General features: G+C 36.7%; 1 protein-coding gene across 1 annotated transcript in view; it reads left to right on the top strand.

The window, feature by feature from the left end:
* Positions 1 to 20,714, top strand: part of ADAM23 (ADAM metallopeptidase domain 23) — a gene marked incomplete at both ends in the record, with an annotated part of 69,912 nt that overhangs the window by 44,861 nt on the left and 4,337 nt on the right. Inside the window, 10 exons of the mRNA XM_080620878.1 lie at positions 1,154 to 1,225; positions 2,028 to 2,114; positions 2,268 to 2,348; positions 4,188 to 4,238; positions 4,729 to 4,792; positions 7,008 to 7,113; positions 8,476 to 8,595; positions 9,517 to 9,685; positions 11,585 to 11,696; positions 18,598 to 18,688. Of these exons, the coding sequence (XP_080477004.1) occupies positions 1,154 to 1,225; positions 2,028 to 2,114; positions 2,268 to 2,348; positions 4,188 to 4,238; positions 4,729 to 4,792; positions 7,008 to 7,113; positions 8,476 to 8,595; positions 9,517 to 9,685; positions 11,585 to 11,696; positions 18,598 to 18,688 (953 nt within the window). The remainder of the gene's footprint in view (positions 1 to 1,153; positions 1,226 to 2,027; positions 2,115 to 2,267; positions 2,349 to 4,187; positions 4,239 to 4,728; positions 4,793 to 7,007; positions 7,114 to 8,475; positions 8,596 to 9,516; positions 9,686 to 11,584; positions 11,697 to 18,597; positions 18,689 to 20,714) is intronic.

Raw genomic sequence — 20,714 nt, forward strand, 5'->3', positions numbered from 1 at the left:
AAACAAGATTGCTAGTGAAGAAGAGTACTTACAGGTGTTATTTCAGTGTAGCTTTGCTTCTGGCACCCAAAAGTATAGGTGCTATTGATTACCTATGTAGTTTATGCAACCAAAGTAAGATGTTTTCTTTTTTTTTTGATTAGGAATTATGATTCCCCCCCTGCCCAAAGTACCAAAGTAGAATTTTATCCAAGTTTATAGCTAATTTGTATTGTGTTATATGTTAGATTTCATATCTTGATAATCCTCAACAGCTGTATTGCCACTAAGCCCATGCAAAAAGAACATGTTTACTCGCATCTTTCACCCTTATTTAGCTGCAGATTTATCTGTTCTTATTTTAACTTGTTAACTTTTACCTTCTCATTTCAACCACGTTCTAGTGATGAACGTGTTCGTGTTGCTGATAGCTCTGTTTAGTTGGAGATTCCTCATATTCTTACAGGATTTTAAAGCAGAATTTTTACATTGAAAACAGGCAAAATTTTTGCAAAATTATTTCTGACAAGACTGAAAAATATCTTAAATCACCATTAATCAATATTATGATATGTGAAACCGGAACAGAATCTGTACCATCCTGAACTCTAGGACTTACCTGTATTGTATATATCTGGTTCTAGGATTAACTATTTAGCACTGTCTGTATGTGATTGTACTAATTTACTAATAAGGCACACAGAACTTACTTTTGGCAGTATTTCTTAATGTTTATTACTTTCATGCATGTTACACTGGAATAGACGACAGGAGCTAATTGCATGAGCATGTGTGGGTACCTGCACAGATCCCAGAGATCTTACTGCTGACTAGTTTCTTGAAGGAATTGTCAAAGAAATGAGAGTCCATAGAATAGGAACAAAGTTCAAATATTATCTCCTTGAGTATTATTTTATTGTCTTTCTGATTATCATGATTTTGAGATCGATGTTCTGCTAAAGAGGGTTAGCTTTCAGTTGTACAACTTTCGTGACTGAACAGTTCTGACCTTCAGCACTTGAAATCATTCTGCCTTCCCCATCGCATTATCACAGCATATATATTCTCTATGAGAGCATGTTTCCGTGGCATGGTGGAAACGGTCTATGTGTGACAGAAGACTCATTTGATGCTAGTTTTAATCTTACAGGCTGGGGGTCTTTTTTGCTTTCAGCTTTTTGAAACCACCGAGTGTGGAAACGGATATGTAGAAGCAGGAGAAGAATGTGATTGCGGTTTCCGAATGGCAAGTAGAGTATATATTACTCCACAAGTATATATTACAAGTATATACTACTCAAGTATATATTACTCCACAAGTCTTATTTTTCTTACAAAATATATTCAGATAAATTATGTGATTGGTAAGGGAGGGGGGAAGGTTATGGAAATGAATTTGTTTTGCTTATTGTTTGGGAACAACTTTGTTAAAGGACTGGACTGTGTTAAAACATTTTCCCAAGTGAGAATGAGTGCGAAGACAGAGTCTTCTGAATGGTTCCTGTTACACAGGTGACAAGGTGTAGCTGCTTCCCAGCAAGTTTTGAATTGTTGCTTACACCTTTATTTGTGTACCTGGAGTAGTAGATTCCTTATCAATGCTTTGGAGATAGATGCCTGGGTTTGCACAGAAGAAGTAAACTGTTGGGGTTTTCTCTATTTTGGAAATATTCCGATTTTTTCAAATCTTCCCTCTAGATTTGAGTCCTAGTTCTAGTATTTAAAGAGAATTGCACCCATAATTAGTTTCCTTAATCTTTTTGTCTGCATTCTGAGCAATTTGGCTAAGCAGCTTGCATTTGGCCCAGGCTATTCCACACCTGTTAAGAAGCTTCATAAGGTGTGAATGCCCTTGTTGCTATGGCATATTTGTCATTGTTTTACCTTTAGTATCTGAGCATTGCAAATGTTCTTCCAGCTGATAATTTCAACTCATCAGTACTGAACTGAATCTTTTGTCTGCTGGTACCTAATAGTTTGTTGGAAAAATTGTAAAGAAAAATGTTACTTACAATAGAAAACTAAATTTTGCTTAATATTTTCCTCAGGAGTGCTATGCAGACTGTTGTAAGAAGTGCTCTCTTTCTAATGGAGCTCACTGTAGTGATGGACCCTGCTGTAATACATCATGTCTTGTGAGTGTTGCTGTAGTATATCTATTGTTCTGTCAGTTGTCCATGGAAGTCCTATGCAGCCTGTTATAGTTCAAAGTGTGTTTTATGTAGAATGAAAAGGAACAGCTTATGTAGACCTAATCTTAGACCTGAACTATATTCTTCATTTTCTAGTTTTTCCCACGGGCCTATGACTGTCGATACGCGGTGAATGAATGTGATATTGCAGAGTTCTGCACTGGGGATTCTGGCCAGGTATGTATGCAGAAGCTTTCTCTGCTTCACTGTTGATGTTTGCTTGCACTCATTTTCATATCAGTTTAAGAAGAAAAATCCAGATTAGCAAACTGCACACTCATATGCCCAAAATAACTGCAGGGGGTTATTTTTTAATCCTAACAAAACCTTTTAAACGTAACAAAAAAATATCATAACTCAAAATTAATCTAAGTGGACTCAAAATATTACTTCTGTAGGTTTATTTGGTTTTTAAAACTTGTGGGGTTTTGTGTGTCTGTGTAGTATTTGTGTCAGACATCCTCCTTTACTCTTTGCCTGGTCTATAGCATAAGTACGAAGAATATATAGCAAATGTGAAAGAAATCAAACAGAATAACGGTAAGATTTTATTAAATAAAATAGTTTAAAATATGAACATAGAAAATTATAACTGAGTATAGAACCATTTAAGTTGGAAAAGACCCTTAATATCATTGAGTCCCAGTGTCCACCACTAACCCATCACTAAGCATCACCTCCAAAATGTCTTTTAAATATCTCCAGGGATGGTAACCCAACCACTTCCCTGAGCAGCCTGTTTTAATGCCTGACAATCCTTTCAGTGAAGGAACTTTACCTAATCTAAACCTCCCCTGGCACAACCTGAGGCTGTTTCCTTTCATCCTGGCACTTGCTACTTGGGAGAAGAGACTGACACCCATCTTATTACAACCTCCTTTCAGGTAGTTGTAGACAGTGATAAGGTCTCCCCTGAGCCTCCTTTTCTTTGCCTAAGCAACCCAGTTCCCTCAGCCACTGCTTGTAAGACTTGTATAAAGGGTTCTGTTTTTTAAGAGTGTGCACAGGTATGAGGATTTTAAGACTCTTTCTTACACATTTCTCTTAAACATTTGGCTAATACTCAAACATATGGGAATAAACAGCAACCAGAATACTGTTTTAACTTGTTTTACCTTTTAAATAGACAACTTTCTGTACATCTCCCATTTTTACAGCAATTTTGATTTAGGCAATTCATGCTCATTTTCAACACTGAGTATTTAGCTTCAGGGCTATATAAGAACTTCGTAGCTCTGCTGCAGTAATTTACTGCATCAAGTTCTTAGCTTTGAAGAAATAAGATTCAGGATAGCTCACGTCTCTTTCTGTGCATTGGCTGTAATTATAGATGCCAATAAATTAACAGTAACCTCTTTTTCTATTACCATCTGAGACATCCACATTTACAAATAAGTAGCTATTGCTGATATTTTATTGTAAAACTTTTATTCTGTATATGGAGCATTCTTAATGGGAGGGGGAAGGGCTTTCTTCAGCTAGAAAGGCTGCCCTCAAAGTATTGGCTAGCAGCATACTCTTTCCAAATCTTCACAGGTCCATTTTGATGAGGAAAAGCTTTGAGACTAGACTGCTCCTAGCTTCATCATGTGCCAAGAGAACATGACAGTTAACATCATAAACCCCCTACACCTCTATAAGCAATAGACTGGTAGGCTACAACTGGGTGCTCACTCACTTTCTTAGTGGAACTGAGATGAATGCAGTGGCAGTGTTGCAAACACGGCCCCACTAATAGCTACCAAATACCCTGTTACTGAACACATTTTGTTTTGCTTGTCATTTTACCTGACCTCTTTAATTTCTACTTAGAATATGCAGTAATTCTAAATCAAGCATTATATTTCATGGCTGATGATGTTCATTTTTTTCATTTGTGTTTGTAGCTATAAAGATTTGTGCACTAATTATGTTACATTATATTGTGCAGCTGTCTTCTAAAACCAGTAAAATTCTATATGTGATCCTTTGTATTATTACAGTACACATGATAAAAAAATTGTTACTGTTTTTCAGTGTCCACCAAATCTTCATAAACAAGATGGGTATGCCTGTGATTCTAATCAGGTATGCAGTGTTTAAAAATCCGTGCACAGCAGCAAGTAGAAATCAACCCAATACAAGAATCCAAGTTTTTTGTTTTGGTTTTGTTTGTTTGGGTTTTTTTAAATCTTGTCTTCAATATTTCTTTATGTATTTTGTCTTTTGGACATCACTGTTGCTTGTGCTTTATGCAGTCGATGAACACTGACTAATAACTTAGAGTAAAATCTGCTTGGCATCCTTACATTTGCATATTTAGCTTTTATTACACTCCACGTTAACAAGTTCTTTACAACTACATAAATGAGGGAATATAAAGCAGTTGCTGAAATGTCAGTACATATCAGGCACCGACTTTGAGCATCTGGGCCAAAAGGTGCACTTAATTTACCCAAATTAATGAAAACTACCTCCCAGCCTGCATGTGAAGGATCAAAATGATACATTTGTTGAGGGAGGGGGACGAATGAAATGGTATTCAGTTCTCATTGCTAACATGTTGTGTTTTGTTTAGGGTCGTTGCTATAACGGTGAATGCAAGACAAGAGATAATCAATGCAAATATATCTGGGGATCTAGTAGGTTGACTTTAACTACCTTAAATGTATTTTATTTCTGGTTCGTTCCTGTGTTTTGTGTTTTTAGGGTGTTATTTTTTGTTCCTGCCACTGTAAGTTAAAGTTAAGTTTTCTGCTCATTGGACTGCAGTGAGATCCTGTGGCTTCATGGCCAAGTGAAATTTCATGTCTGGGAGTGATGACAGTGAGACTGTTCTGACATGATGTGGTTGCAAACATAGGTAGGGCAGCAAATGCTGGACTCCAATGGAACTGGATGAGAAGACACAAAATATTGGCAACTTTGAGCTACTGTTACTCAGGGGCAAAAAAAGATTGGTTTGAGGATTTTTTTTTTTGTATCGTTCAAAACAGATGTTTTGGGGTTTTTTAATGAGTTACCAATTCCATTATCCCAGCAGTGGTTCATGCTAAAGCTGCTTCACCTTGTCTCTCTTTGCTACACCATCCTATAAGTCAAGAAAATTAATCCATTGGTGTGAATTTAAATATACATAGTATGAATTAAAGCCCAGAGGTGCTGAGTAAAATAGAACTGCAGTTGCAATGGATTGTGGGTTGCAGCTGAGAGGGGATAAATTTTCTGGGTAACAACTTTGAGACAGTTCAGCAGAGCAGAACTATCAGGATGTCCTGGCCTCTGGCACTTCATGGTTTTTTGTGCTTTTTGTCTAATCATAACTGCCATTGCTGACACTGCCTGTTTGAGACAGAAGAATCATTCCATTCTAGGGAAGATATAGATATAGAAGGGATATAGTTTTACCATTTATTGTTTGTCTTGTACAATACAAAAGATGCTATATAACTGTAAAACTGGATAGAGACAATGTTTTCTTTGTCTTCTGATGTTCTTTTTGAGCTTTATGCTGCCACCTTTCATTTTTTGGTAATAGACAATAAAAGGCAATATCTGTTTTTATTAACTGATTACTTCATATCTTGCACAATTATGTTTTAAAATATTTGGTTTGTCTTCTGTACAGGTGATTTTACTGAAACTCCTCTGTCTTATTTACATTTAGTATTTGATCTTAGAATCATAGAATAGTTAAGGTTGGAAAGGACCTTAAGATCATCAAGTTCCAACCCCTCTGCCATGGGCAGGGACACCTCACTTTAAATCATGTCACCCAAGGCTCTGTCCAACCTGGCCTTGAACACTGCCAACGATGGAACATTCACAACCTCCCTGGGTGACCCATTCCAGTGCCTCACCACCCTCTCAGTAAAGAATTTCTTCCTTAGATCCAATCTAAACTTCCCCTGTTTAAGTTTTAACCCATTACACCTTGTCCTATCACTACAGTGCCTAATGAAGAGTCCCTCCCCAGCATCCCTATAGCCCCCCTTCTCCAGGCTGAACAGCCACAACTTTCTCAGCCTGTCTCCATACAGGAGGTGCTCCAGTCCCCTGATCATCCTCGTGGCCCTCCTCTGGACTTGGTCCAACAGTTCCATGTCCTTTTTATGTTGAGGACACCAGAACTGCACACAATACTCCAAGTGAGGTCTCACGAGAGCAGAGTAGAGGGGCAGGATCACCTCCTTCGACCTGCTGGTCACACTCCTTTTGATGCAGCCCAGGATGCAGTTGGCTTCCTCTAGAACTGGTTTTTTTTCAACTGATTTTTAGAAAAAACAGAAGACCTTGTTAGTTAAATAATTGTGGTTTAAACCTATTAGTTCAAATTTCCACTCCTAGAGAGCAGTAGAAGTTACACTCTGACTGTTCAACCTTGGTTTTCTCTATGAAGTCCTAAAAAAGAAAAGAAACATTTATTTGATGTCAGAACATACGTTTAAGATATACGTAATTTGTAAAATCTTTGGTCTCCTGAAATACAGATCAGGAATAACTGCAGTGAAAACAATTAGATTAAATGTATGTGCAGCTGTTCTGAGTGAACAAAATTAGAGCACAGACAAATTCAAGTGCAGGAGACAATGCAGACACTGTGGAAACTGCTTTTTTCTTTTAAAGTTCAAGCAAATTTTGGACACCGAGCATCATTTAAGAAAAGCCATCTGTAGGTATTGCCATTTGGTCTGCTGGGTTCCCACTGGAGTCACTGGAAAGTACCATCTGTGTGCATACATATGTGGTTAGAGATGTGTTTTGTTTTAAAAAAATAGAGAACTGCTGCAATAACTCACGCAGGTTTTCAGAGCCGTGATGGTGCCAGTGGAAATTATCTCCTTTTTTCATCAACAGAGTCTTCAGGATCTGACAAATTTTGTTACGAAAAGCTTAATACAGAAGGCACAAAAAAAGGAAACTGTGGAAAAGATGGAGACCGATGGATTCAGTGTAGCAAACAGTAAGTTATCTTCATAGACATTAGTTGTGTATTGATTAATACTGGTTTAATATTGGCTACTTTTTCATGAATGTGTCAGCAGTTTGTTTGGCCTTATTTTGGATCTTCTTTCCCTCACAAGGTTTGCGTCTTCAAAAAGTTCCATTCGGACAAATCCATGGGTGACTCTGCAAATACACTTGTAAAGAATTCCAGGTTTTCAGAAGAACGTAGAGGGCAGCAAACCATCACATGTTCATAATATACAAACACTTCAGATTTGGTAGGGATAAATTAGGCTGCAAATACACATGCTATTTTCACTTGCTCTGGGATTAATAATAAATTACGCTATTTCAAGTTTGTTCCAACATTTATTTTTGAGCAGAAAGGACCATTAGACACTTGGATGCTCTTAGAGAAAATGGCTGATTCATTTGTACGTGAGCATGGTGTTTGATAAAACTTACTTTTCAAGTTAATGACCGTTAGTGGAGAGATTTAAATTTCTCCTGATTCTCTTACTGGTTTGTAATTTTTAGGTGTGCATGTAACAGCTTCAGTCTCAGAACGGTGTTTTCCTTCTTTGTCTATTTGATGTTTATCAAGTGGCTTTATTTATTACATGATTAACTTTTCAGATAGAATCATAAGGAAAGGAGTTGTGTAATGGATATTTTCTATATTTAGATTAGTGTTGTTCTGATATATATGTTTAAAACTTTGTATAAAGCTGGTGTTTGGGCAGTAGAGAGATGCAGAAAAATGGTGTAGCTGAAGGGCCATTTAAAATGCTTTGCAGTTTTCACAAATACAGTTTCCAGTGTTCATCCAGCTTCTTCTATGACTTGGGACAATTGTAGGAGGAGGAGATGGAATTTTTAACCTGATATCCTTCTATTGAAGATTGCACATATAAAATAACATCAAACAAAGCCAATTCTTTACCAAAATTCAGGCACACACACTGCATGCTGGTGATTCTTATCATGGTTCTGTTGCCTTGCAAGGGAAATAAAATTCAATTAAAAATTCAAACTTAACATTAACGTACAGCATTCAAACTGCTAGAGACGGAAATGTAAGTTAGCCTGATGTGACAAAGGTTTGTACAGTTTGACTCCTCTTAATTGTGCTGTATTGGAATTAGAGCATAGATAAGTTTTTGGTTCATAATAACTCACTGGTGCATTAGAGTGAGTGATTCTTTTTGCCTCTTGTCATTTATATCAAATAACATTTTACTTCCAGACTTGTACTCTGAAAATGTGTGGCTTATCATAATATATTACTTCATGTGATCAGCAGCATCATTGCCAGTCTTTTTTGTGCATATACTTTGTATTATCTAGTAACTTTTTGATTTATGTTTTCATTTCACAGTGATGTTTTCTGTGGCTTTTTGCTCTGTACTAATCTTACTAGAGTTCCACGAGTTGGTCAAGTTCAAGGAGAAATTATTCCAAACTCTTTTTATCATCAAGGACGAATAGTGGATTGCAGGTAAAAGATAATGCAGAGTTGAGATATTATTTTACTCTGTCAAACATAATTAAGATAAACATAGCTGTAAAATTCTTTGATTTTTTTAGGTAATTAATATCTTACAGCTCAGCAAAAATCATTATTCTGAATGATACTTATTAAAATAAAGCCTAATATTCCACATTTAAAGAGGGAAAAATGTGGGTTGTCCTCCTAATTAGCTGATTTCTCCAGTTCAGTCAGAGTTTAATGCTCAGCATTATACTTTCCTGGGGGATAAAAAAAGGACTGTCATTTCAAAGACCTATATTTTAAACATAATGATTTTGTGTATTACATACTCAGGGAAATAGCTGTAGGGAACTGGAGGAAACTGAAGAGTTCCTTATTACAGGATAAGATGTTAAACTACAGTTCATTTAAAAGGCAGGTAAATTTTAGCCTGCTGCGCACAATACTGGATTTGTTTCAAAGACATTGGCAACACTGCTGTCCTACTAAGAATACTTTTTTACATAGTTAGGTCCTAAGTGAACAATGATTCTTAAATTTCCTATTATTCTACTAATGTTTAAATCTCATGAGGGTTTGGTGGGGTGTTTTTCTAGCACTAGTATTCCACAGTATTTGAAGGGAGAAAAATAAAAAAGGAACAAAGCATGGTCCATCAAAGGCTATTAAAAGAACCCCAAAGACTAAGGTGCCCTTTGTGAGTATTTAAGCCATATTAAGACTTCCTTTTAGTCTGACTGCTGGAACGCGTTGTCAGTGCTGTGGACAGACAAATGATTCTGTGGACAGACATGATTTTGTTTAATCTGTCTGTATGCCTGAATGAGAGAAGGGTCTGAGGCTTTTAGTATCTACACTGACATGTTTAATATTTTCAAAAGACTCCAGTCATAATACTAATAGTATCTTAAAACTTTTTTCTTGTAGTGGTGCTCATGTTCTTTTAGATGATGATACAGATTTAGGTTATGTGGAGGATGGAGCTCCATGTGGACCTCAGATGATGTGTCTGGACAAAAAGTGCCTGCCAATTCAATCCTTGAACATAAGCAGCTGTCCCATTGGTTCTAATGGAAAAGTCTGTTCTGGTCATGGGGTGAGTCTGAACTGCGAGTTAGCAGCTGAGCTTCTCCAGCTATCTCTGCTCTATCTGGTCTTAACATACCCTGTGTTAGGAGTTCCTTGTCTGAAAGTGTTCCTAAGACCTGTTGATCTGCAAACACGAATGTTTAGATTTAGGGGAAGACTGCCATTCTGTGAAGCACAGGTAAGATTTTAGACAGCAAAGTTGTCAAATTAGTTCTGCAATTATACCCAGCGTTGGTTTTGTTTCTAGCAGGAAAAAAGCTTTTACATCAGTTACTGAGAGATTTCTATAATGTAGTACTCATATTTCAAAGTATTTGCCATCTTCAGTTAGACTTTTTCCTACATCCTGACACCTTTATGAACTTGGTCATGGGTTCATGGAGTTATACCCCATGACTTAAGTAAAACTTAAACTGTTGGATCTCAACAGAGATTGTGTTCTTGAACAGATGCAAAGTGTGTATCATTTTGCATTCAGGCTCATTATATTCTGGTTTTCTACCCATAAGTCCATTTGTCTAAGACATTAGGTATGTTTTAATGATCTGTCCTAGCTGTAATATTGATAAAACATTTCCACTGTGAGATTCAGTAGACAAATACTTGACTGAGGGGCTAGACTTTATACAAGAAGGCGTTCTTCTTCCTTCTTGTTATGTGTACTTGAAGATGGAGTGCTTCAGAGAAAAGGGTTACATTCAAAATCAAGAAGATAAAAAATTAAAATTGGAAGGTAAAGTTTCTAGGAGATCTAGAAATCATCTTGGTACATTTGGAGAGTAGCATGACTGCTAAGAGAACTGTTACCTTCTTTGGTTTGCTTTGGATAATTCCTATTCATAATTTAAAAGACTACTTGAGTTGATCAAACTTACCATAGGATGTATTTATCTTCAGCTTCCTAGCTAAGATTCTTCAGTTGAATACTTTAAGAAGCAGGATGAGGTAAAAGTTAAGCTAAAAAAAAAAAAAATTGCAGGTAGTACTTGCTTATAATCATTAGTATGTAAGGAATTTTCTGGTTTATTATGACCTTATATTCCAGTGTCCAAAAGACTGATTAGCTGATACCTAATGATTGACTTCACTTCTAGTCCCATAATCAAAACTTCATTCTTTGTTTTGGGTCTGTTCCTCATGTCATGCTTTTCCCCTTAGTAACCTCTTCTAGCTACACATTACATGTTCTTTTTAATATGGAAAGTTTATAGCTCTCAACTCTATTGATTCGATACTTTAAGGTTTGGTTATCAGTTGGTTAGGTTTTCCTGTATCTGATAAGTGTACTGCCAATTTTAGTGAGTCCTAAGTCCTTTTTTAGAGGTCATTCAACTAAATACAGACTTAGGAAGAACTATTTCCTCTTTCTAAAAGATAAGCACATCACATTGCTGCTTAGAAAAAAATTCTGACAAAACCAATGAAAATCTTACTGGTTTTAATACATGGGAGCAAGCTGTAAATGAGAGGTTGTAAAGAATAACCATGTCTTGAACCTTTTAAATGCCAATACTTGTATTTGTTCTGGACACTGAGGCGCAAAGGCTAGATAGCTGATGAGTGAAGATCTAACTACACTAGATAGGGGTTTTTCTAGATGAGAATTTCTGGGGTTTTTTACATTCTATGCAGGTGTGTAGTGCACATGAAGATGAAACCACTGGGGGACACTTCTGCTTTTCTTAGCATCTGAGTGTATTTAGAGGGTTAAAGCAAACTTTCAGGTTATTGATGTATTATGCTCATGCTAAACACTCAGCACTATTTTTACAATATATAAATATATATAAAATATAAATAAAAATGGATAAGTTTTATACTGTGAATTAAATACCTAACTACATGTTAAAGAAATTTAATAAAATGTAGTTAAAAAACAATTGCTGTCATTTATTTTCCTTTCCAGATTTGTAGTAATGAAGCCACTTGCATTTGTAATTTCTCCTGGGCTGGGACAGACTGCAGTATTGATGATCCTATCAGGAATACTGGTAGCAAGAAGGATGAAGGACCCAAGGGTTTGTGTGATTTCAGTTTTGATGTTCTTTCAAATATTTATGACATTTTTCTGTTGCTACATGATAGTAGATTGTCATATAACAACACAGTATTATTGTACAGTCCTTTTTAGACCCAGACAGTAAAATTCTGGTTTGTGTAGATGAAATAGGGCTTTCTGCTTTGAGAATGGATGAAACTTATTTTTTTAACCTAAATTTGGGGAAGATTTCAATAGGTAAGGGTACGTACTTTCTGATTTTTCTTTTGTCCCTTACTCTCTATTTTTATGACCATTTTGTGATTGGAATATAAGCATAGCTCATATTATTTATATAATTGAGTATTTATGTTTTACTAGATGTTTCCAGTTCCCTTAATTGTTCTCAGCTAATTCAGAGAGCTATGGCATAAGAAAGGGAAAGGTGGAATGTCCCTGGTGAAAAAAGCTTTGGTTCCTTGAAAACAGATTTCAGTGGGAGGAAAAAGAAATAAATTAAGATTTTTAAGGACTTAAATTCTTCTTGCTATCATTATTGTTTGCTCTTACATATTTGGTAGGTATTTCAACTGCATATGATGTATAAATACAAAGAGGAGCTATTGAGGAAATAATTCATCAAAACAGTTTTGCAAAGACTGCAAAGAAAAGCACTTGAAATTCTCTCTGACTTCTCTGCCAAATAATTTCTTTGGATTGTGCTGTCTGGTTCTTTTATGTCTTTCCTGTCATCAGGACATTGTCCAACATCAGACTATATTTATCCAGTGTTACGCAGTTACAGATAAAGTTCCCAATAAACAACTGAGAAAGCCAAACAAAATTTTTCTGCTATGTCCTGGTTCCAGGTTCTTCTGTCCCTTATACAAGGCTGATGGAAAGAGGATAGAGTAATTAAAAAACGTAGCCCTTAGAGCTCAGACTCTAATAGATTACTCTGTAAAATATCCAATGTTTCAAGGGAGGGCAGAGTTTTGATACCTCCCTCCAAAATGGCTCTACTATTGACTTGTGTGCCTTATTCTTTTGCCCCATAGCAGAATGGCTCCAGTAGACTTTTACAAAGAACTGTTAAAGAGATAACCTTAAAATAAGTTACTCCTGCGAAGGAGGCTCTCTAGAACAGTCCAGATTTGTATTAGGGTATCTGTGCAGGTGCTTCCTGGACACCTAACCTGTCTGTATAGAGCTGCTTGGTTTATACCCTGCCTTACAATACTGCTTGTCTTTCCATTTCCCATAAAAACATTCCTGACTGTGGAATGCTGCATACACAGTCTTAAAAAACATTGTGGAGAGCAGCACTATAGAGCTCGTTACTTCTCTGTGTGTGTGGATGAAGAGGACAGACTTGTGACACTGAAAGTACATGTATTTGATATTGCTCCTTTACACATCCTGTAGGTAAGAAATCCTGCCCTCTGTGAAGAGTTCTATAGGAAAACTTTTTGTTCTGTAGGAAACCTTTTGCTACACAGAAGGTACACTTATCTTGGTTAGATTTTTGTAATTTAAATTAAATCATCTAATTCAGAATGAAAATACCTTTATGAAAATGACTATGTCAATGCTGAAATATTCTGGGAGAACGTCTGAAATGAATAGTATGTGCATGGATTTCTGCCAGCAGGTACAGACACGAAGCTTAGACTGCATTTTTCAGTGGAGCCCTCTGCAAAAAGGCAGGATATGTTTTTGTACAAGATGGTTCAATGATTTCAAAAGATGGATTATTTTTACTTTTGTTGTTACAATAATTTATTGGTGTTGAATCGCCTAGAATTTAGGAGCTGGAACACTGACAGCTACTATAATCTCTTTCGGTGTGCTAATAGAGGAATTTCTATATGAGAGGATGCCAGAAGAACACAGAAGTAGTTTTCTGTATTGTAAAGATCCAACATACTCAAGTAGTTTCCATTAAGTGTTTTCCCCTTATTACCAGTACTTCCTACATCATGCCAGCTTACAAGCATGAGACAGAACCCAAAATACTTGGTTTTCCTTAGCCTGAAATTTCAGTTTTGTTACATTTCAGAAGCAGAACACTCATGATGTGAAAATTCACCTGACAGACCTAAGATCTTTCACACCACAGAACCAAGCATTTTTCTTACTACAGTTAGAGCATGTATAACTAGGAAGTATTGCTATTTATTTATATATTGTTATGACTGACAGTTGGCTGCTGCTCCTGCTGACTTTGCAGACCTTTCCATTACCCATCGATTGCTCTTGGCTCCATACCATGTTTCAGGATTTAAAAAAAAAAAAAAATAGTGTTTCTTAATTATGTTGTTGTTGATACATGAGTCTTGAGTTACTCTAAACTCAGCAACCTACTGTATCCTGGACTAGCAGACCTACCCAGCATGCTGGCAGTTTTGAGAAGACAAAGAGTTCTTGCTGTTAATTTTTGGCTACTGCAGAAACTTGGAATTACTTTAGAGTGTTGCCATTTTATTTGCAGAATTAGGCCTTTGCTTATCTAATAGAATAGTGTATGTTTGTTTGTTTGGTATAAAACTTATGTCTCAAGTGTGTATGTGTGTTTGTGTGTAGAGTTATGAAATAAGAAAAAGTTAGGAAACCATTTCAAAACAGACTTATTCAGCAAGAAGACTATGAAGTTTTGTCCTTGGAGAAGTCCCCATTAGCCAGGGTTTTCAGCTGCTTGCTTGTGGTCTATTATAACTCAATATATCTATCAAGCTTTTAATCTTTAACCTAGGAAATGTGTAGATGTTTTCTCTTAAAAGAGTTCCCTTAAAAAATGAAAAATAAGGCCTCGGTGTCTTGAGAGAGACTGTCTGCGCATATTGAAAGTTCCAGGGTGCTACCTGAAGCACATTTCTAGAGAGGGATTTTTCTTTCACAAAGGTCTTACCTGTCTTTAGGCTATACAGATAAATAGTCTTATTGATAAATACAGTAACAAATGAAAATATTAATAACTAGTAAAGGAATAAATTATAAAGCTTGTGGTTTTTGCTCTTCCTATGATGGAGCTATTGCCAAACAGTTATCATTTGTTATATTATGGATACAGTAAGTTTCTGGTGATCAAAAGAAAGTTTTCTTACTGGTGATTTATTTACATTTTGGCTGCTTTAAGAAAGCAATAGGTTGAGGATGTTGCCTTTTAGAATAAATAATAGAATCACAAGCCAACAGGAATAGTCTTACATTTACAGGAAACCTTTTCATTGTAATATTTGCAAGCATTCACAGAAAATCAAATATTTGGTTTCAGAAATTTTTAGCTACAGTATTTGGTAAATAAAGGTTTCTTAGGAGGTTTGAACTGTTTATCTGACAATGGACTATAGTATAAAATATTCCTTTGAGGAGTTATTTCATGTTTTCATTTCAGACATAATGTGATTATTTCCTTAAAAAAATCTTCCCTTTTCCCTCCACACAGTGAGCATGGCCACTAACAGGCTAATAGGTGCAGTGGCAGGGACCATTCTGGCCTTGGGGGTGATTTTTGGAGGCACAGGGTGGGGAATAGAGTAAGCATTTTTCTTAGTTTGAGTTCTATGTCTGGTGCCTCGTGTGTGAGGTAACTGTATGCACCTGAGCCCTCTGTGTATTACCCCATTAGCTTTGTCGTGTGGTGACTGTATTTGTCATGTGATTGACTGTGTCTGTGTCATGTGGTTTGCTCATGCAGTGTTGAACCTTCTCCTCTCTGGGGTAATGTGGGGCATAAACCAATAACTTGGTGAATTTTTACATTGTCATGGTAAAATTAAATGTCTAAATGTTTGCATTACACCAAATTATAAAAATAATGGGGAAAAATGGCAGCTTGTGATTATTTTGCAGAACAGAGGAACATGGACCATGTCAGAAAATGAAGGAATGGTTTACTGCTGTCTGTGGGGCTTTCAGTCTTATAATAGGTCACACGATCTAGCTAGGAAGATGAAAGCTGATGATAGTATAGACACCTAGTTTTACAGTAAAGCTTCTGAATGTTCTATTGCTAGGATTCTGTTACCTCAAGGTAGTAGAATGCTTATAGAATTTATCTATAAAGACTATGGATGAGTGATTTTTGTTGTCTTTTTCAGTTTTAGGAAGCTGATCTTAAGTATTAGCCCACTACTTCAATTTTAATAGAGGCTATGATCTATATATGTGTATGTATATGTATGCATACACATAAAAATGTCCATTTAAGAACTCTCTTCATTCTGCATTCACTGTGCAAACTACAGAATAAGTCACTGTTACTCTGCTCTTCTGAGATTTCCAACTCTGCTGTGTTTCTAGGACTATGCATTACCTCTGTTGTGTGACAGTGCCATCTCCCTGAACCATAACAAGGCAGTTTGTGATTTCTAATCAGACTGTGTGAAAAAGCATCCACATGCAGTTCTAATTAGGGCTGCACAGGCAGTCTGCTGGTAGGCACCATTTGTGTGTGAGTTTGCAGCTCTAGACACAACCTTTTTAGCTTTTGCTGAACTGGACTGTTACATGAACCTTATCTTACATTCTCAGAAGAAGAGAGGCTTGGATATTTGGCTTTGATAACTTAAACCAGAGATTTTGCCTGGCAAAGTGACAGGCAAGAAAAGAAAACATCAAAGCACCACAGTGCATTGTTACCTGCAGGACAATCTGCTCTCTTTCTAGCAATTAGCCTAATTCTAGCAATTAAGCCCAATTCTCACAGGCATTTGATTGTCTGGGGGGAAGGGGGGGGGTGGTGGTGGTTGGGGGTGTTTGGTGTTAAAAATGAAATAATTCCTTTAGCTGTAGAATCACCTAGGTTGGAAAAGACCTTTAGCATCAAAAGTTATGGATACTTTATAAAATGGGCTCAAATCCAGAAAGTGTTTTCAATCAGGACCTATTTTTAATTATTATTTAACATAAATTTAGTAACTTTCACTGAACCTAATTGTTTTGTATATTATCCTTTTCTGTTTAAATTTGGATTGAATTATTCCATATTTATAGTCAATTGATTTTTTTATTGAAAGAACAGACTGCTGTTCATTGAATAGATGTGCACTAGGAAATGTATTTCCCCTCTTTATGAACATTTGACAACCAGGGAACACAGTAAGAGGAAGGACATAAAAAAGAGGCGATGTGGTACTTCCTTAATCTAAGTTATAGCTGTGCTACTATTAGTTAATCATTGAATCTCTTTTGTGGAAAGATAGCATTCTATGGCTAGAAAGAAATCAGCTTTAGAGTTTTTCAAGGCTTCTAAAATGTACTGCAGATAAATAATTTGCTGAATTTTCAGTCTTTTGTTGTGTGCAATAATTTGATAAAAAGTAAGCCATAGATATGAGACAGATGCAGTAGCTCATTGGGCTGCTGGGCCTTAGTTGGGAATATAATGCCTGTGGAATGGCATTCATTTACCCCCCATCATGCGCACTCCTCTTAAGTTGATCCAGGTGTGAATTTAAAGGTAAGTTCAAATAAAACTGACTCTTCCAAATTGTGAAAAATTACCTTTTAATTACATACACTGCTCCTATCTGCAAAGCTCCTTGTACTGCTTTTCAGTTCAGAGTCTTTTGTTCATATTGCTGAATAATCTGTGTAGGAATTGCAGGAAGCAATCTTTAAACCTAGGCAATCTGATCTCCAGAAGCACTGATACAAGAAACATGGAATGGGTGCAATGGAGTTAGGGCAAGCAGGGAATTTCAAACTCAGGCACATACTTACTGTAGTGTCTGGGACTGGGCAGGTTTTGTGATAACAGCCTAACAGCTTAAGGCTTTCAGTTGTTGTAGCTGCCCTTGCTCTTTTCTTTGCTGATCTCTGGCTGCTCCTATTTCTCTCTTACATTAGCTGTCAGACAGCTTTTCAAACTCTGTTTCAGAACATTTAAAATAAGAAAATTTCAGTTGCTGTATAGAAGTGTTTGGTTGCTGTGTAGAATGGTTTGGAGAGAGTGGGATGGGAGGAAAGAACTCTCTTTGAAGGCTGTTCCTGAATACGTACATGTTTAACCAAAAAGTGCACAATATGCTGCAGAAGAACTGCTAAGTTGGGTTCGTTTGCATTCAGCTCAGATGCAGTTAGCTTTACATCAAAGACTGCTCAACAGGAAATTTTTGTACAGAGCAATTAAAATGCTACTCAGGCCTATTGTCAGTTTTCCTCCACCCTGTGTAAATAAAGCACTTAAGGGTGAATTACGAATGTTACTTAGGTGTTCCCTTACCCTCTTCAGCAAATTGCACAGATATATTTTGTGCTGCTTCTTTTTGTTGCTCTTTTCCTGCTCCACCCTTCCCCACTTTGTTGTTAAGTAGCTTCTTGAGGAGGATCAAGAGATGCTTTGATGTTTGGAAAGCTTGATGCTTTTATTTCAACTTTTGTTCCTTATTATATACTACTTTACTTTTGTCAAACAACTGTTTGTAAATTTAGCATTGACATAACTAAGGAGTGTGGACTCTGATTAACAAGTGGTGCTAGATGCTCTCAGTTCAAATTAAAATATCCACCACCCTTCAGGATCTCCATGGAAAATGTTGGGCTTTTTGGTATTTTTTCCCCCCCTTTTTCATTTGTTGTAGTCATGAAACAGACAGCATTCATTCTGTTTCGAGTTAAGGAGTTATTCACAAGTATCTTAGTGTCCTCAGCTAGCAGTTCCTTTACCAGATAATGGAGTGAGTCACAGTGGAATTTACTGTCTAATACTAGGTTTTTGTCTGTGGCAGAAGTCAACATAGTACAATGCAGAGACCAACAGCTTTGTTCATTCTTACTGTTAAAGAAAAGTAAGTTGAGCTTACGGAAATCGTATAGAGACAGCACCTTGTGTACTGTCTATATTCCTTGGAACTGTATGACTACCCTTCAGTTGCTTCACTTAATATGGATGAAGTTGTTGGTTCTGATGTCTTTCTTACCATAATCCTTTATCACAGGTCCTAGTGCCACCAATCTTATTATAGGCTCCATCGCTGGTGCCATCCTGGTAGCAGCTATTGTCCTTGGGGGGACAGGATGGGGCTTTAAGTAAGCAATGCCGCATGTCTTCTCTTCAGTGGCTATGGCATTTCTATTTCTTGCTTACATCACCAAATTTTGAGTTCCTGCTACAAGATTTCCAAGATAACTCCCCTCACTTCATCCCCCAAACTATAACAAACTGATTTAAAGAGAAAGAATTACACATGTGCTGAACAAGAGGAGGAAATGGATTTGAAACTAGTGGATGTTATCAGGATGCAAAGTTGAAGTACAATAAAAATAAATTTAACTTTCCTGACTTAACCCTAACACACCGTAACCTTAAGGAACAAGGTCTTTTTCATCTTCAGTTAGTAGCATTGTTCTCAGATGTTGACTACAGTGATTAAAACCCACCAATAACACATCTTCAGGGGTGTCTGTTTTGAATAATAGTACTTTGAAGCTGCTAAACTCTTCTATATGAAAAACTTTGTGTAAATGGTAAGTTGTGGCAGTAACAGAGCAGTTTTCATTAGCAGATGTGTAGACACAGTTGATGCAGAAGTACCTGAGCTAACTTTTGTTGTGCGTATTGGGTTTGTTTTTTTCCCCTTAATTCACAATTAAAAATAAAATCAAGTTTAGGAGAACATTTTGAAATCTCAAGATGTCTCCTGAAAGATGAAAACATTTATCATCCAATTCTAGTTCTATGCAGTTTGTAACTATGGAGGGTGACATACTAGTCATTCTGCTTGTGACTGTTAAGCAAAGAGAAAGTCTTGTACAAAGACTCCTGCCTTTTTATGTAGCATCAAGTCCACCTACGTGCATGGTCCATATTTGGTAAAAAGGATCTAAATTTAGAATCTATGCTTAGATCCTTGCAAATCATAGAAGTGTTAAGCATAAGGACAAGTTATTTCTCATGTATTCCAGTTACTATTCCATTTCAATAACATGAATCAAGATTAAACCATGATACAACAATAAGGTATAATTATTCATTCAGGGTTTTATAATAATTCAAAGAATATTTTATATGGCCTATATTCATATTCCATATCAGAGTTTAGAGAAAATTATTCCTAATTAAAGTGACTATGACAGTAGAATATAGTGATCAAGTGATGATTATCTGTTAATTCACTTTCGAAGGTTACCTGAAAAGATGATTCCTTCCTGTTGCACTGGCTGCTACTACTGGTGTTTTCAGGAAGACTCTGTTCTGATGTTTTTCCCCTGTACTTCACTGCAGTTAGAGTTTTCAGTAAATACAGCCAAATTTTCTGTCAGACTTATATTAACATTTCTGGTAAAAGTTTTGATTTCTTGAGAACAACACCATGGGCGCATTAAAAGTGATAATGTTATAAACATCGAGAAGGCTAGAAACACCCATATTGCAAGTTCCCATGGGAATTAACCAAGCTACATTTTGTTGGAAAAAATAAGTATCAGATTATACTTTCGAACCAGTTTTCTGCTGCCAGACGTATGTCTGTTACTTAGCAATCCAGATACTTTCCAGACACACAGTATGCATCCCTAAGTAATATATTTGGATTGCGAAAGATAACTTGTTGAAAACCCCAGTGCAAGTCATTAACATAGAAAAACCTGAGGTGGTTTCTTCCTGTGAATTGTTTTAAGGTGTCTTGTGCCATGACCACCTTTGCTCTTTGGCATCAGTGCTACAGCACCCGCCAGCAGCTGTGCGAGGAGCCCAGCCAGGGACACCTCCACTCAAGTACTCGCATGGAAATAGGTCTTTAGAAGAATCCCTTTGTCTGGAACAATGTAGTACTTAATTGACTGTGTTCCACAGCTCTCAAACTACACTCAACTGTTCAGCTTTGCATCCTGGTGTCATTTGCTTGCCCAAATGTACACAGACACTTAGCACTACAGAGGATCTGTATTGGAAATGCCTCTTGAAGCTCTTATTCTCGAAATTCTCGAAAGAGCAAGATACACATGTCTATTCTGTAGCAGAACCTCAAAAACACTGGCCTGGCCTAGCTCACAGCTTGAAGTGCATGTTTCTTCTGGGGTCAGAGGGGAACTGAAAAGGCTTTCCAGCTCACAT

This window comes from Psittacula echo (genome assembly GCF_963264785.1).
Source record: "Psittacula echo genome assembly, chromosome: 6".
In the NCBI taxonomy this organism is placed as follows: domain Eukaryota; kingdom Metazoa; phylum Chordata; class Aves; order Psittaciformes; family Psittacidae; genus Psittacula; species Psittacula echo.